The 15,096-nt window shown below is 44.0% G+C and overlaps 1 protein-coding gene across 1 annotated transcript in view; it reads right to left on the reverse strand.

Annotated features, from left to right (window-relative positions):
- Positions 1–761: 761 nt before the first annotated feature.
- Positions 762–15,096, reverse strand: part of PAPPA (pappalysin 1) — a 123,602-nt gene continuing 109,267 nt past the window's right edge. The window contains exons 21-23 of the mRNA XM_089536842.1: positions 14,973–15,044; positions 13,211–13,309; positions 762–8,730 (exon numbers count right to left, since the gene is read on the reverse strand). Of these exons, the coding sequence (XP_089392968.1) occupies positions 8,620–8,730; positions 13,211–13,309; positions 14,973–15,044 (282 nt within the window). The 3' untranslated portion in view covers positions 762–8,619. The remainder of the gene's footprint in view (positions 8,731–13,210; positions 13,310–14,972; positions 15,045–15,096) is intronic.

Genomic DNA, 15,096 nt, shown 5'->3' on the forward strand with positions numbered 1-15,096 from the left:
CAAGGTTCATCAGGCATCTCATGTGATCATTTTGGGTCTGGCTATGGAGCTCATAGCCAGATGTGAAATGATGACATCTGCACTGAGATCCACCATGTTTCTCCAGGCGTCTCAGGGCTGATGTGATCATTTTGCATCTGGCCACGTGTTCTTAACCAGTTTTGAAGTTAAGACATCAGCACTGAGATCCACCACAGTTCTTCAGGCATTTGATCATTTGAGTCTGGCTATGTAACCACAGCATTGAGATCCACCAGGGTTCATCAGGCATCCCAAGGCTGACGTGATCATTTTGCATATGGCTATGTGCCCATGGCCAGGTAGGTGTGAAATGATGCCATCAGCAATGAGATCCACCAGGTTCATCCAAGCGTCTCAGGGGCTGATGTGATCATTTTGTATCTGGCTATGGGGTCTGTAGCCAGTTTCGAAGTTAAGACATCAGCACTGAGCTCCGCCAGTGTCCACTGCAAAAGCTAAAAACACTAATATAACTGTATATTCATGCTTCTTAGTCATGCTCAAAACGGATGACATTTTGGAACTGACAGAAGGTTGAAATGTGTCCTGGAAAAGGAGAACATCTGCTCCCTCCGATCCTTGCTTCGTTTCCAAGATGAGACAGGATCAGATACATTTAGGTCCAGAGTTGCCTGTAATGGATAAAGAGCAATCTTCCCAAGCAATGTTCCCTTTCCCCCAATCTGTCTGTAGTCAATGAAAGAAGATGCCACTTTCGGGATAATAAAAAAAGGACCCGCTTTTAAGTTTACAACTCTTTTTAATACAAGCTCCCATACCGTTGCCTTTGAGCCTTTGTTCTCCCAGACCCACCGATGCGTGTGAACCATGGCTATGAAGGTATATATATATATATATATATATACAAAACCACACTGTTCAATATTAGTGCATATACAAGAGAATATATATTGGGTATATCTTCCATGCGCCATATAATATATATAGCGCATACAAGATAGCATAGAACTTTTAACATACAGGAATAGACAATGGGAAAATAGTTCTAATGTATTTGATTATTATTATTATTATTATTATTATTATTATTGTAAAAAATAGAAGTGGAATGTAACCAGTTATTAGGGGAAAAGAAAATAACGGGATAGGGTCGATAGGTTGAAAAACAAGTGAACGCCAGACTTGTAAAAATGGCTTTATAACATAGTAATAATGGCTGGCATCCTTTTGGTTACTCTCAACTACATTAGAGCCAATGTCGAACCGGGAGATCATTCTCATTGATTCGATGGGTCTAATATAGAGAGAACTAATCCCGGGATTTCAGCCATTAATAATAATAATAATAATAATAATACAATAATATTATTATTTATAATAATAATAATACAACTGGAAAAAAAGGAAACACCAGGACAAACTGTCAAGAAAAAGAACAAAGAACCGTACTAAAAAAAACAATAATAATAAATTAGATGAACAATTGTGTAAATATATATATATATATAATTTTTAAAAAAGATGACAATCTTAATAAATAAGCTTTTTTTTTTTACTATTTACATCTTTATATATTGCTTGGAGATTTTAAATTAAGATTTGTTTAAAAACAAAACGAACTGCAGCAAACGAAACAAAAACCCATGGAACAACCAGGAGCAGCAAAACTTTACAGGCGTGAGGTACAGAGTTCAGGTTTAAACTGTGTTTTCGTTTTGTCTTTGCTCTCTCTTTCTTGCACACAATCTCTCACTCTCTCTTTCTCTCTCTCACTCTCTCTTTCTCTCGCTCAGTCTCTCTTTCTTTCTCTCTTTATACAGTAGAATGGTAAAAACTCTTGTGAAAACAGTCCCATAACTTCCTCTCTCTCTCTCTCTCTTTCAATCTTTCGCTTTTGCTCTCTTCTTTTTTTGGGGAGTATTGGTTGACGACAACTTTGAGCCCGAAAAATAACCCAACAGATTCCGTCATCGAATTACAATTTTAAAAAAACCACATATATGATAATAACGATAATAATAGCGATGATAATAATAACCTTCGTAGCTACGGCGATAATAAAAATGATACAATACGGTATTAGCCATATGGAGGAGGAGTGTTCGGTAATAGAGGAGTAATTGGATACAGAGAATAATATTTCACTAGTAGAGATCACATTTTTATTTTGGAAAGGTTACATAGATATGACAGGGAGGTCGGATCCAGGCGTGTGCGACATAAAGGGATTCGCCTTCTTTTAAACCTCACTGAAATCCCTCCAGCCTTTTGGAAAGGCTGCACAGAGGAATGAAGGTAGGACCCTACTCAAAAGAAGGGAAGCTGTGGTTTCGGGGGATACAGAAATGATCCCCCCTTTGGGTACAGTTGGCTTCTGTAAGTGGATCCCTTCCTTCCGTGGAAGGTAGATCCTAGATCCAACCCATACTGTAGTATTACAGACAACATAAGTCAACATACACACGGTGCCTCGCCTGTTTCTCCTCGACGTCAGCAGCAAAAGAGTGGAGAAACAGGCATGGGTCTCTCCCCTTATATTCGTCTCAGAGGAAACATGAAGAAGCCCCATAGTTGCCATCAAGGAAGAGTGATGTCCCAAGGGGTCCTGGTGTCAACATTGTAGGTTGCTCCCTTTCTCCTCCCTTTAACACCATGTCCTTAAATGCCCATCAATCTGGTCCAAGCTAGCTGAAACGGGGAAGAGATGTTCAATGTGCTCCTTACCCATCGGGCGGGTTGGATTTGGTGAGGAAACAACATCCAGTCCCCCATCATGCCAAGTTGGAGACAAAGGTAGTCATCTACTGGGAAAGATCCTTTTTTGTTTGACCTGCAACTCTCACAATCCATGGCTGGCTGGAGAACTTTGACAAGCGTTGGTGCGTCCCAACCAAGGATGCCATTAGCCCTGAAAGCATGGATTCCCTGACTAGTATGGAGGTTGTGGGACCACCATACTAGTCTTGATGCAATAAAGCATGTGGGTGCCACCAATCTATGAGATTTTGGGAGGACTGCCAAGATGGCAGTGATGCACGCCATTTTCTTTTCATAGCAGCCTCCTCTAAGATCAGAACAAGATGGCGACCAGGTGAGATTTTCCAAATCTGACCCTGTTCAGTCCTTATGTTCTTTCCCCCAAAACTAAATCAGTCACGGAGGACAACTTTTTTGTTGGACTATCAATTTCGAGGTGGTGGTGATGGGTTCATGTAAGGTTTGCCGTAAGTCAGAAATGACTTTAAGGTGCACCGCGACAAAAACAAACCATCCCCAGGGCATCGCTCTCAATGGCTTGCAATGCAATCCTTTTAGACCTATCCCAGCCAGGTTGGCCTTGCGTTGGCCTCTTACAAGGGCCCACTGAACAACAGGCACTGCCCACAATAACTGTGCCCAACTCACTGACTAAATAGCCCATACTGCTTGGCAGTAAATACTCTTTAGGATTTGACCTCTTGGGGGTCTTTGGGCAAGTCAGGCTAGAAATCGCTTCTGTATGGTAGAAGGAGGCAGAGACTGTAGGATAGGCAACACAGGTCTCTATATGCTGTTGGAATCAGGCCAGGGAAAATATCTCTTTTTCTATTTATTAAGGCATTATTTATCGTCTCTATGGATCTCTTTCGATCGTAGACCAGTCCCAAATGGACGATCCACAGGACAGGACTTGATTCCCCCAAGAACCACAGAAACAAATTCTGTGGTTGGATTTCCCTTCCAACATTTTCTCTGTTATAATACAATAAGAGAGAGATGGGGAGGAAGGGATCAATGGGTTTTGTCTCCCCAAAACAGAGTGTATATCGGACTAATTTAGCAGCCTTGTGTTGTTGTTTACTTCTTTTGTTTCTATCTAGGTATTACTGTTTTGCTCTCCAAATTTTGAGTTTAGCGTGTGCCATTAGGACAGCCGAGGAATACTGAAAAACGTTGTATTATATACAGTTGGATAGCGTGGAGGACCCACATGTGCCCACACAAACAATGTGCTTCTTTTGCTCTTAGTAAATACGTTGGAGGGACTTCATCCCCACATACGCAAAAAATGATGGCATGCCAAAGGGAAATGCAGAAACTTCATAATGATGAACTACTTCATGAAAACCAAGGAGTGAAATCTAGTGATGGACAGAATATCCAAACAAGAAGTATCCTGGACTGATGACAATTTTCACAATTCAGGACTTCTTCTGCACAAAATTTCCATTTTTCTTTTGTACGGAAACCACATCGGTTGCAGAGAAAAGAACACTGCTGCACAGAAACAGCATCTTCCACACCAAAAATGGCTGTTCCCTATGTGTGAATTATGCACAGAATAAGACCTCGATTGCAAAAAAGTGTTTGAAACCAATTCCGCAGTTCGGGACTTATTTCTCGCGTCGGGATGGAAATTGCTAAAATTGCTCATCGCATCAAGAACCCATCCAACTGAAAATTGCATCCCTTGGCAAAATTTGACAGGGGATCCAGTCTATTGCCCCTTGTGTGATTGTGTAGCTTTGGTTACTTTTGATGGAACTAGAAAAGAACCAAAGGAATTTGTATCCAAGATATTACAAATATTGTTTTGTTTCTTAAAAGGAAAAAAATCTACACCTGCAATTTTGTACTCTCCTGTCTTGGAGGGAACTCCATTTAGCTCACTGGGACTAGCTGTTTTGCGTAGGAAATGGTACAAGTTTGTGCTGTAACACTTTACTTGGACTTAAACCTATTGTTCCTCTGGACTCGAGGAGTCGGTGGGATTTACTTAGGGGTTGACTCTCCAGTTAGCAATAGATTCAATGGATCTACTTTAGTTTATTGGGATCACCCAACATTTTTCAGCTTGGGGGATTTGGCTGTTTCATCAAACGCACACATACACTCAGACATGCAAAATATAAATGTCATTTCCCCCCCCCCCCCCCAATTCACGTTTCTCTGCACCACCACACCATTTTTGTCTGTGCAAAGATTCATTATCCCCCCCCTTTTTTTAACCCAGATTCCACCAAAATTAACTAAAACAACAACAAAAAACCCTTCTTTTTTTTTTAAAGCAATCTTTCAGGTCCAAGAACGAAACTCCCCAAACCAAACCTTGCCTTTAAGAAACATCATCTTTTTTTCTCCCCTTTCCTTTCTGTTTTTTTTTTCTTTTCCAAAAGACAAAAACAAAACACAGGTAAAACCTAGGACAAACCGACAGTTACAACCAAGTGACACCGGAATGGAGGTAGCTGAAGCCTGCTTCCAAAGAACCGTCCCTGGGCTGGAACGCCTCTCCTATTTGCTTTGATAGGCAAGAAAAGTTGGGCCACCAACCAAGTATGTCTGGTAAGGAGATGGGTTTCATTTCTTTTAGAGGCTGAAAGTCTACATGATAGACTATACTTCATAACTTTACGCATCCATAGCTACATTGCAGAAACATTAGCGAATTGTGAATTCTGGACACTGGCAAGAGTGGCCCAATGTGCATCAGGCACGTCTTTTGCTCAGATGTGCATTGACCACTTCTGATACACGTTGGGCACTTCTAGTGTGGAGTGGGCACTTCCAAAACACATCTGGTATGCCTGTTGTGCAATGGCACCTTCTACTCAGGTGTCTGGGTGCGCACACTGATGTCTACCACTGCCCATCGTGCGCAACGGATGCCCCTATGTTGAAACATTGGGCAGCTCCTAAGTGACCAAAGATATTCCAAAGCTACTTGGTTGCATTTTGTACACATCAAATGCCATTTACAAGGGGCAGAATATAGTATTTCAAGAATATTTTCCCTTTGTCTAACTCTGGTGATGGACAAGCATCCCTGTCCCCATTGCAGTGGAAGACAGCAAGTTAGCTTAGGGTTTGATGGCCAGGCTCCACCTTCATTTTTTTGGTTTGATTTGGAACACTAACTCTAATTCTTACCCTAACCCTTACCCTAAAGCTAACTTGTACCCTAACCCTAACTCTAACCATAGCTGATTATGACCATTGCAAAACTACTCAGACCTATTTCTCATAGTACTTTGTGTGGCACCAGAGCTCCCTGGCAGAGGAGGCTAAATATCTCACAAAAGTACAAATCCCACTATTCAATAGCACTGACCTATGGCAGTTAAAGTGGCTCCACCCTGCATTAATTCTGCAGTGTAGATGAAGCCTCAGTCTACCTAGTGCTAGGGCCAGCTTTGTACTGTGAGCAATTAGTCAGGTGTAGAGTTGGTGGAGCATATGGAATGCCAAGGTTGCGGTATGCTCTCCCAACGTAGCATCTAGACATGGCAATTGAATGGAACCACAGTTATTTGAAAACAAACAAATCCACAGCAATGTGCATAAATTAGGCTTCCCTTATGTGACTGGACCACTAAAGCTTTAGCTCCACTTTTTCCCCCTTTTTCTTGTTCAACAAGGCCAAAGGGCATTGTAACTAACTTTGCAGGTTTCACACCCCTCCAAGTTGAACAAGGATGGGCCTTATTGTGCAGACAATGAGGTTCTAGCAGCAAGAACTGCACAAAGAGCCCAATGCCTTGGGGAAAAGGAGGGAGCTGATTCGGCCATCGGGGACAGAGCCCAGAGGTAACAATATGGAAAGAGTTGGGTGGGCAAAGGTGGTCACCTCCAATGCCCTGTCTCTCACAAGAATGAGATCCTGATTGAGACATTAATACTGACAAGGTAGGGTTGATTTTGGGAATGGTCTCTTTCTTGGAGTAGCTGTGTTCATTTGTTGCAGAAAAAATAGCAAATGTAGAGATCTGGTTGGAGCTGGAGGAGTTAATACTCCCCCAGTAGACCAACACAGAGCTCCAGATGGCTACCCAGGAGCTTTCCCAACACAACCCTATACACCCCGATGGCCAATGAGCAGCTACTTGGGTTAGGGGATGGAGCTGAACCTAGTGTCATCTGGCTGCCATTGTGCAGCTGGGGCAAAAATAACAGACAACAAGCTACTGGATTCCTCCTTGTGCAATGCTGGAAAGGGGACTACTTGGGCTGGCGTCACTTCTGTTTTCCCTAGCATAAGTCCCCAAAAGGATTCCAACGAAAGGGTCTTGTGGCATCATAGAGGCTAGTAACAAGTTTCATTTGGCATGGATTCCAGACCACTCCATCAGATATGGAAGCCACAAAACCTTGTGCCAAATCAAACGGCGTTGATCTTTAAGGTGCCACTAGGTTCTGTGGTTTTCAACCTAGCTTTAGGGCTGTAGAGTCTAGAACTGTGATTCCAAACTTTAGTCCTCCAAGTATTTTGGACTCCAACTCCCAGAAGCCCCAGTCAACTTGGCCAATGGTCAGGAATTTTGGGAGCTGAAGTCTGAAACATCTGGAGGACCAAAGTTTGGAAACTACCGATCTAGAGAAATGCCTTTGTTTAAAGTACTGTATAAAAAGATGAACCAAAAGGACAGGAGACCTGTCAGCTGATAAGACCTGCACAATTTGTGGGGATAGTTTGCAGAAATTTTGCTCGGAGCATTTGGTTTTGGTTTGGTTCATTTGGGGCCTGGCCGGTGTCTTATTTGTGGCCAAACCTTTCTTGCCTTCATCATACTTAGGAGGGGAAAAAAGAAAACACTCAAGGAGGTTTGGAAAGCAGGCCGTAGGTAAAGAGGTTTAAGGCAGACCGTTTGGTTGTTTGGAGAATGAACAGCACCCTGTTCCTGACACAGTAAAGGAATGAGTTGTATAGGACATAGCAGCAGCAGGAGTAGCAGCAGCAGTATGGAGGTTTGGTTGACCTTCTTCTTCTCATCCTTTTCCTCCTCCTTCTTCCTTCTTGTCTCTTCTTCTCTTCTCTGTGGTGGTGCAGTGTGCCTCCAGTCCTTCGCCCCAGCTCAGACGTTTCCATCCCTCATCCCAACCTGTTGTCGACTCAAGAAACGCTCCCAAGTCAACAAAACCAACAAATATCCTTTTCTTCTCCCTCGCTCCACCTCGAATTGCTCTTTGGGAGCCCCACTTTCCCAAGTTTCAGGGATGGAAGCATTCGGCACGAAGGGTCCCAAGGGCCAGTCTCTTCTCCAAGAGATCTGAATGTTGGAGAGAGCAAGGACCCTGGTACTCTCCTTTCCTTCTCTCTTTCTCTTGTGTATGTCCCTCCCTCTCTAATTCCTTTCCACAAGTAGCAGGAATATATATATTTATATATGGCTTGTTTCTTGCCTTATTCTGGAGGGAACTAAAAGCAAAACAGAACCCCAAATGACATACCAAATCAAGAATTAAACCGCACGTCGTTCAATCGAGGTGGATGCAGAACTGTGCAACGCATTCTTTCTCTTTCTTTCTTTCTTTCTTTCTTCCTTCTCTCTCTCTCTCTTTTTGGACAGTTAAAACTCAACCTTTTTTGCTGTTTTCTTTTTTGTTGTCATTTTTGCTTGTTCTTGCAAGTAGAATACGTTTTAATACCATAGCCAGCCTCCCACCCTCCCCCAAATATATCAGTTCTCCATGGGAAAAGAAAAGTAAAGGCAGACTGGTTGAATCCTAAAGGTCCCTGGTGCAGAAACGCCATTGGAGTTGAGCAGCTGAAATGGTTTGAAAACAAAACCAAAAAAAGAGGGAGTGGGGGGATGCAATGATGCTTCTTCCTTGCCTGCCTTTGGCGGTGTCTTCCTCCCATTCCTTGGGCACCAGGTGTTATCCAAAGCTGAAATTTCGCCGATGATCCTGTTGTCTGTGCTCTTGGGCTTCAGGATCTAGGCAAGCGCATTCCCCTTGCAGGTCGCAGGACATCGGGAAGGGGATGACCTGGGTGCAAAGAAAGCCAAAGAACAACAATCATTAGAGGCCAAATTCTGGTTAAAGAAGCATCCTTTAGTTGTTGTTGTTGTGCATCTTCAAGTCGTTTCTGACCTATGGAGATCCTAAGGGTGTCACAGGTTTTTCTGGGGCTGAGAGTGTGTGTCTCATCTAAGGTCACCCAATGGGTTTCCAATGGGTTCAAACCACTATGCCACATTGGCTCTCCCTTTTCATAGGTTGTTCACAGGTTTTGTACATATTGAAAGAAAATGAGCCACACAGCTTGTAAGACAAGCTGAATTCAATTCAAGATAGGTTCCTCAGGGGCCAAGAGATATGAAAGTGCAATTGGTATTTGGGTTTGCTGCAGGTTCTGGTTTCTATGGTCTGCATGGTTTGGAAAAGGGAATGGAAAAGGGAACGACACCATAGTACTACAAGACATGAGTCTTTCATACACCCCCAAACCCCAAGCCATTCATATCCATGACTAAGAAAGCTATTAATACAATATAATGTAGTTCTCCTTCATTATATTGCAGTCATGTTGATCCGAGAGCCAACTGAGGGCTTGCAGAACATAACATTACTCTACTGGATTGCAAGCATGTGTCATGTCAGTGAATGCTCCTGTTGCACAATGGTTGAGAGCCTCCAGAGTACGGACGCTAGGGGACACATGTACACCGTGCCTTGAAAAGCACAACCATTTACTCAATGATTATATTGAGCAAACTCTTCTTTGCAACTATAAAATAGGATATGACCCCTGTGCAACATCCTAAAAGAGGGGTATGCCACCGACAGGATTCTAGCCATAATGGCATTTAGAAACCCATCGTTTGTAAGTAGTTCCTCCCAAGATCTGACCCCCTCACTCCCATCGCATCCATGGCACATCTTCCATCCCAAAAGGCAAGTTTCAGTTCAGGGTTTCGCAGCTCGGACTGCATTTGGCCACATTTTAAAGGTAAACGACAAACCCAAACTCATCTTTTATTTGTTGAGGAGGATGTTACTGCTTTGCCTCTAATGCAGCTGACTCCTTGCAAAGCTGCCTTTGCCCAGCGTTGGAGCAACAGCTCAAGTTGTACAAAGGGGTCATGGCAAGGCCAGGAAAGCTGGATGTTCTGCACAAGAAATGAGTTACCTGTCTCTTTAAAAGGAGCCAAAGCAGGCGCTGAAGCAACCGCCTCCAGGCTACTTTGCTTTGGCAAAAAGGAAGTCAATTTCAGAGGGTTGCATCAGGAATTTACATAAAGGAAAGATCAGGGACAAAATGGGGCCAGGGGGATGGAAGACGTCGGTGCCTGGAGTGAATTCCCAAGAGTCTTTCCCATCTGCGCAACCAGAGCTAATGACCTAATTCTCCTCCCTTCCTGGACAATGCCACAACCTGTTCAAATGTTTTCAGCAAGTCGAATAGACATTCACTCCCTACTGACACATTGTCTTCCTCTTTCTATGGCAATTTAAAAAAATTAGTAATAGTAAGTCAACCAGGTCATGGAGCTGATCCCTGCCTGGTCAGTATCTGCGCTTCTGGGAATGTTCACGATGCGTACATGTGGATGGATGGATGCGTACACATAGTACCCAATGCTATGTAACCTCTCGCTCTTTGCTCTCCATGCATGTGCCTGCCTGTTTTGCCTCCTTGTTTGTATCGCACCACTCTCTTTGCGCCAAAGTCATGCAAAACAGAACAGCCAGGTCATGTCTGATTTCCCAAACAGGCAGTTTCTTCTGGCAAGGACTCCAAAGTCTAACTCTCAAGGAAGCAAAAGGAACGAATGCCAACACCTCTGTTGCCAAAAAACTGTCCTTCACCTGAATCCAACTGGGTGTCCCAATGAGAATAAGTCTCCAAAGTCAATTGTTGGGTTAATACTTTTCTAAATCCCCTTGACTCAGTGGAGTAGTGTGACCACTGGACTAACTCTGGAGATCAGGGTTCAAATCACCACTCGGCCATGAAATCTCACTGGGAGACCTTGGGAAAGTCACACACTCTCAGAGGATGGCAATGGAAAACCCTCTTCTCAACAGGTCTTGCCAAGGAAACCCCATGTTAGGGTTACTTGAGGGTCAGCATAAGTCAGAAATGACTTGAAGGCATACAACAGCGGCAGCAGCAACAACAACCTACCTTGAATTGTCCATATATAGATTGTATTTTTAAAAAAGTAACTTTTCCAAACCCCACAGACCATAGAAACCAGAGCCTGTGGTGAACCCAGATGCCAACTCTGTCCTATCTCTCCTAGCAATGTGAGGATGTATTTTTGCCACACTAAAAATGTATATGATTCAGAAACACAGCCATGTTAGTATGGAATATTAATATGCAAAGGGATTTTGTAGAGCCTTTGAGATGAGCTCTGCAAAAGAAGTTGTGGCATGAGCCTTCAGAGACTTGGTTTACTCCATGCACCTGAGGGAATGGGCCAAGTCTACAAAAGCTTCAGCTGCAACTTCCTTTGCACAGTTAGTCTGCAAGCGCTGCAAGATCCCTTTGCATGCATTTTCTTATAAGGAGCTAGAAAAGGCTACAAGACCCAAATGATCCTTTAAATCTAAATGGGAGAGCTGAGAATCTGGGCAGGGTTGGGGTGTCAAGGAGAATGAAAGGAAACAGGATTGTATTTGGCCTTTTAAAAGAGACCTGTTTCCCTCGGAATCTCTAGTAGAAGCTCTCAATGCCACTTTCCTTGGCTTGGAAAGGATATATGGAAGTCTCTTTATCTAGTCTCAAAGGCACTCCTGGGTCAGTGGCAGGGCAAGTGACTCAGGAGATTAACACGTTCTCTTCCCCCGGCTGGCTCCGCACATAGCCTCCTCGTCCTCTTGCCAGACTGAGCAAGAGAGCAAGCCCAGTTCACAGGAGAGTGGGCCTGGAGAGGCAAAACCAACTCCCATTCTCAGGCAGTCCCTGCTATATGTAGCAGGGGATGCATATAGCAATTTTGCAGGAGAGGCAAAGTTTGCATGCGGCACGTGTAAACGTCGCACCACAGAAATGACGTCATGCTGTTTGCTGTGTGGGGCAGCATCAGGGCATGTGCTCTACGTACGCCAAGCCCTCCATGCCACCCTAAAGGTGGCATTTTTTGCCAGTCTGTTTTGGCCCTAACTGAGCAAAAGACACGGCCGCATAAGCTTTTGTAGACTTGGTCTATTTTCACCGATATCTAACCATCTGAGCCCAGTACACCAAGGGCCTGTATACAATTCTCCCTGTCTTTGCATCGTTTTTTATGGATGATCCAGGTCAATAGGCCCGGGATGGGATTGGGCAGGCTGGATGTTGATCCAGTGGTCCTGGTCTGATCCTGGCCCAAAGGGTCCTTAATGTGGGTCAAAAAGACTTGCTGTTTGCTGTGGACTTTGCCACAGCCTACAAGGTCCAGTGTCTGAACCAGAAATCCTACAACTGGCCCAGGACTCCTTGAGCAACATTATTTAACAATATTATGACAACCGTATGAGCAACTGAATTGTGAAAAGCCCGGGAATGAAAGTAAAGCATCAGAAGGAATAAAGAAATGAGCTAAGACTGTCCTATTTCATGTGTGTGTGTGTGTGAGAGAAAGAGTGTGCGGAGACAGAACAGCTGTTAAAATGTCAGTGCTGCCACTGTTTAATGGTTTCGTTTCAATCTGTGCCAAGCAAAGACAGAGGATATCCAGCTTCAAGAGCACATTGCGCACATGTCTGCTCAGAAATAGGTCCTGGTGTATGGAGAAAAGAAAATCACTGAGAAGGTATAAAAGATGTGAAGAAACCTTAAATAAAAGGCAACTCTTGGATGACCAAATATTCACAAATTCCATGCCTGGATTCCCATCAGTTCTCACCAAACTGTCCTCCCCCAATATTTCTCTAAGTGCAGACGATCAACAAATGCAAACAAGAGCACTAACAGTTATCCTCGGATCAGCCAACATGACACAACACAACACAACACTAAAGGAATTACAATGGGCCCTTGGTATCTGCTGGGGTTTGGTCCAGGACCCCAAAATCTGTGAGTGCTCAAGTCCCATTATATACAATGAGGCAGTAAAACGATGCCCCCTATATAAGATGGCCCTATCAGGTTGGATGGTTGAATCCATGGGTGCAAAATCTGTGGATACGGAGGGCTGACAAGCTAAAATGTTTATATAAAGCAGTACCCATGCCCTTGCAGATTGTAGCACCCATCATTCTTGACCAAGGGCTATGTTGGCTGAGGGAGATTAAATCTGGAGTCTAACCATTTTGAGAGGGGCCAAACGGTTGCCATTGCAGATATACATAGGATCTAAGATTTTCAATATTTTAGTAATGCCACTTGATTTCAAACAATACAGTGGTGAAGTTTAGGAGGAAACTTGTCTGGCATGGGGGGGAGGATCAGTGTAGGCACATGGCAGGCTTTATGGAGGTGAGCATTCTACAATTGTGGAAGACACCACAACGAAGGACTTGAACCCGACCTTACCTTTTTCGTCTTTACCGTCGAGGCGCAACAGTCTCCTTCATCATAATTGCAAAAGGCTCGGTTGTTACTGGCGTCACAGTAGTTATCTCCCATGAAAGGCTGAAAGAGAAAGCCAGGAGAAAAAAAAGAGACAAGGCTGAGAAGATGGGAAGACCATATCATCTTGGCTTCCAACTAAAATCAGTCTCCAAGATCAGTCTCGAATGCCCCATGTCAAGCTGCCATGTCCAAGAAACAAAGGACCGTCCAGTGTCTGTGTGTGGCTGTGCGCATGCTTTAAAGCAAAGCATCAGGACCTCTGAAGAACAACCAGTAAGGACAGTTTGACCTCCTTGCCTTTCCAAAGAGCCAAGGTCATGCTTATAAATATTTCAAGGGGCACAGACACATTTTAGACCCCAGCGGTTTTTATCACCGTTGTTACTTTTGTGTATGTAAACACACCCTTGCCAAATTGGAGAAGGGCTTCAGCACTTTCTGTTACTATGCTGTGATCAGGAAGGAGAGTGATTCCCTTGTTTATTTCTTAATTTCTTCCTTCCCTCTCTCCCTTTTTGGGGATGGAAACTTGCTCATAGACTCCAGCATTAAGCAGGTTGGAAAGAGGGAGATTCCTGGGTGCCATGAGCCAGAGTGAGGCAAACGCTTCAGGTGGCAGATATGGGAGAGGGCATAAAATCAGCTCCCATCATTGTCCCTCCTGAATTCCCAGCCCATCTGTTCTGTGGACAGAGCTGTGTATTCTTCACAACCTGTCAAAGTCTGTATCCGCACTGCAGAAATAACCCAGTTTGAAGCCACTTTAACTGCCACAGCTCAATGCTATGAAATTCTGGGATCTGTAGTCTGTTGTGGCACCAGATCTCTTGGACAGAGATGGCTAAGTGTCCCACAAAACTACAATTCCTAGAATTCCATAGCACTTTGAAGTAAGTCCCACTCAACATGGAAGGAGCTATCCAAGGTGTTGAGCCTATTGTGAGCCTATTAGGATTCGGCACTTTGGACAGCACCTTTAGAGTTTCGACTGAAACCTGGGAGGAACTTCACTGCCCCATTGAACTGGGAGCCACCAAACCCCCCCCCCCTGCTAAATAACTGGGATAAAACCCTCAATCCCATTCCAGCTAAGGACAGCACATGTATTGGACCACAAGGGATCTCTGGTTTATAAGAGCAACCAATATGGTTCCAGGCAACCAGTCTCTAATGTTTTGGCAGAGCCAGTGTGGTGTAGTGGTTGGAGTGTGACTATGGACTATGGACTATGGAGACCAGAGTTTGTTTCCCAACTTGGCCATGGGAACCCACTAGGTAACCTTGGGCATTTACATGCTCTCAGCCTCAAGGGAAGGCAATCTTCTGAACAAACCATGCCAAGAAAAAACCAGGACAGGTCCACCTTAGGGTCATCAAAACTTCCTTTGAACAAATTCATGCCAAAAAACACCCAGGACAGGTCCACCTTAGGGTCACCATATCTTCCTCTGAACAAAATCGTACCAAAAAACATCCAGGACAAGTCCACCTTAGGGTCGCCATAACTTCCTATGAACCAAATCATATCAAAAAACATCCAGGACAGGTCCACCTTATTGCCACCTTGCCAGAAGTTGGAAATGACTTGAAAGCACACAACACACTATAAGAGGAACATCTGGTGGTTTGCAGCTTCTTCTTCTCCTTCTGAACTGTGATGTGACTACCTCCCAGCTCAACTACCCCACAACAGAAAGTGCAAAATGAGTTCACAAAAGCTTACCTCACAACCCTTGTGGCAATGTATCAGACCAGGATGTGGATACCACTTCAACTCAGCAGTGCAGATGACACTCTGTTAGGAAGGGCATGAAGAAGGGAGACAGTGAGGACAAATCAACAAACAA

The sequence above is a fragment of the Sceloporus occidentalis genome, unplaced genomic scaffold (genome assembly GCF_023333645.1).
Source record: "Sceloporus occidentalis isolate IW3139 unplaced genomic scaffold, rSceOcc1.0.p SCAF_8, whole genome shotgun sequence".
Taxonomy (NCBI): domain Eukaryota; kingdom Metazoa; phylum Chordata; class Lepidosauria; order Squamata; family Phrynosomatidae; genus Sceloporus; species Sceloporus occidentalis.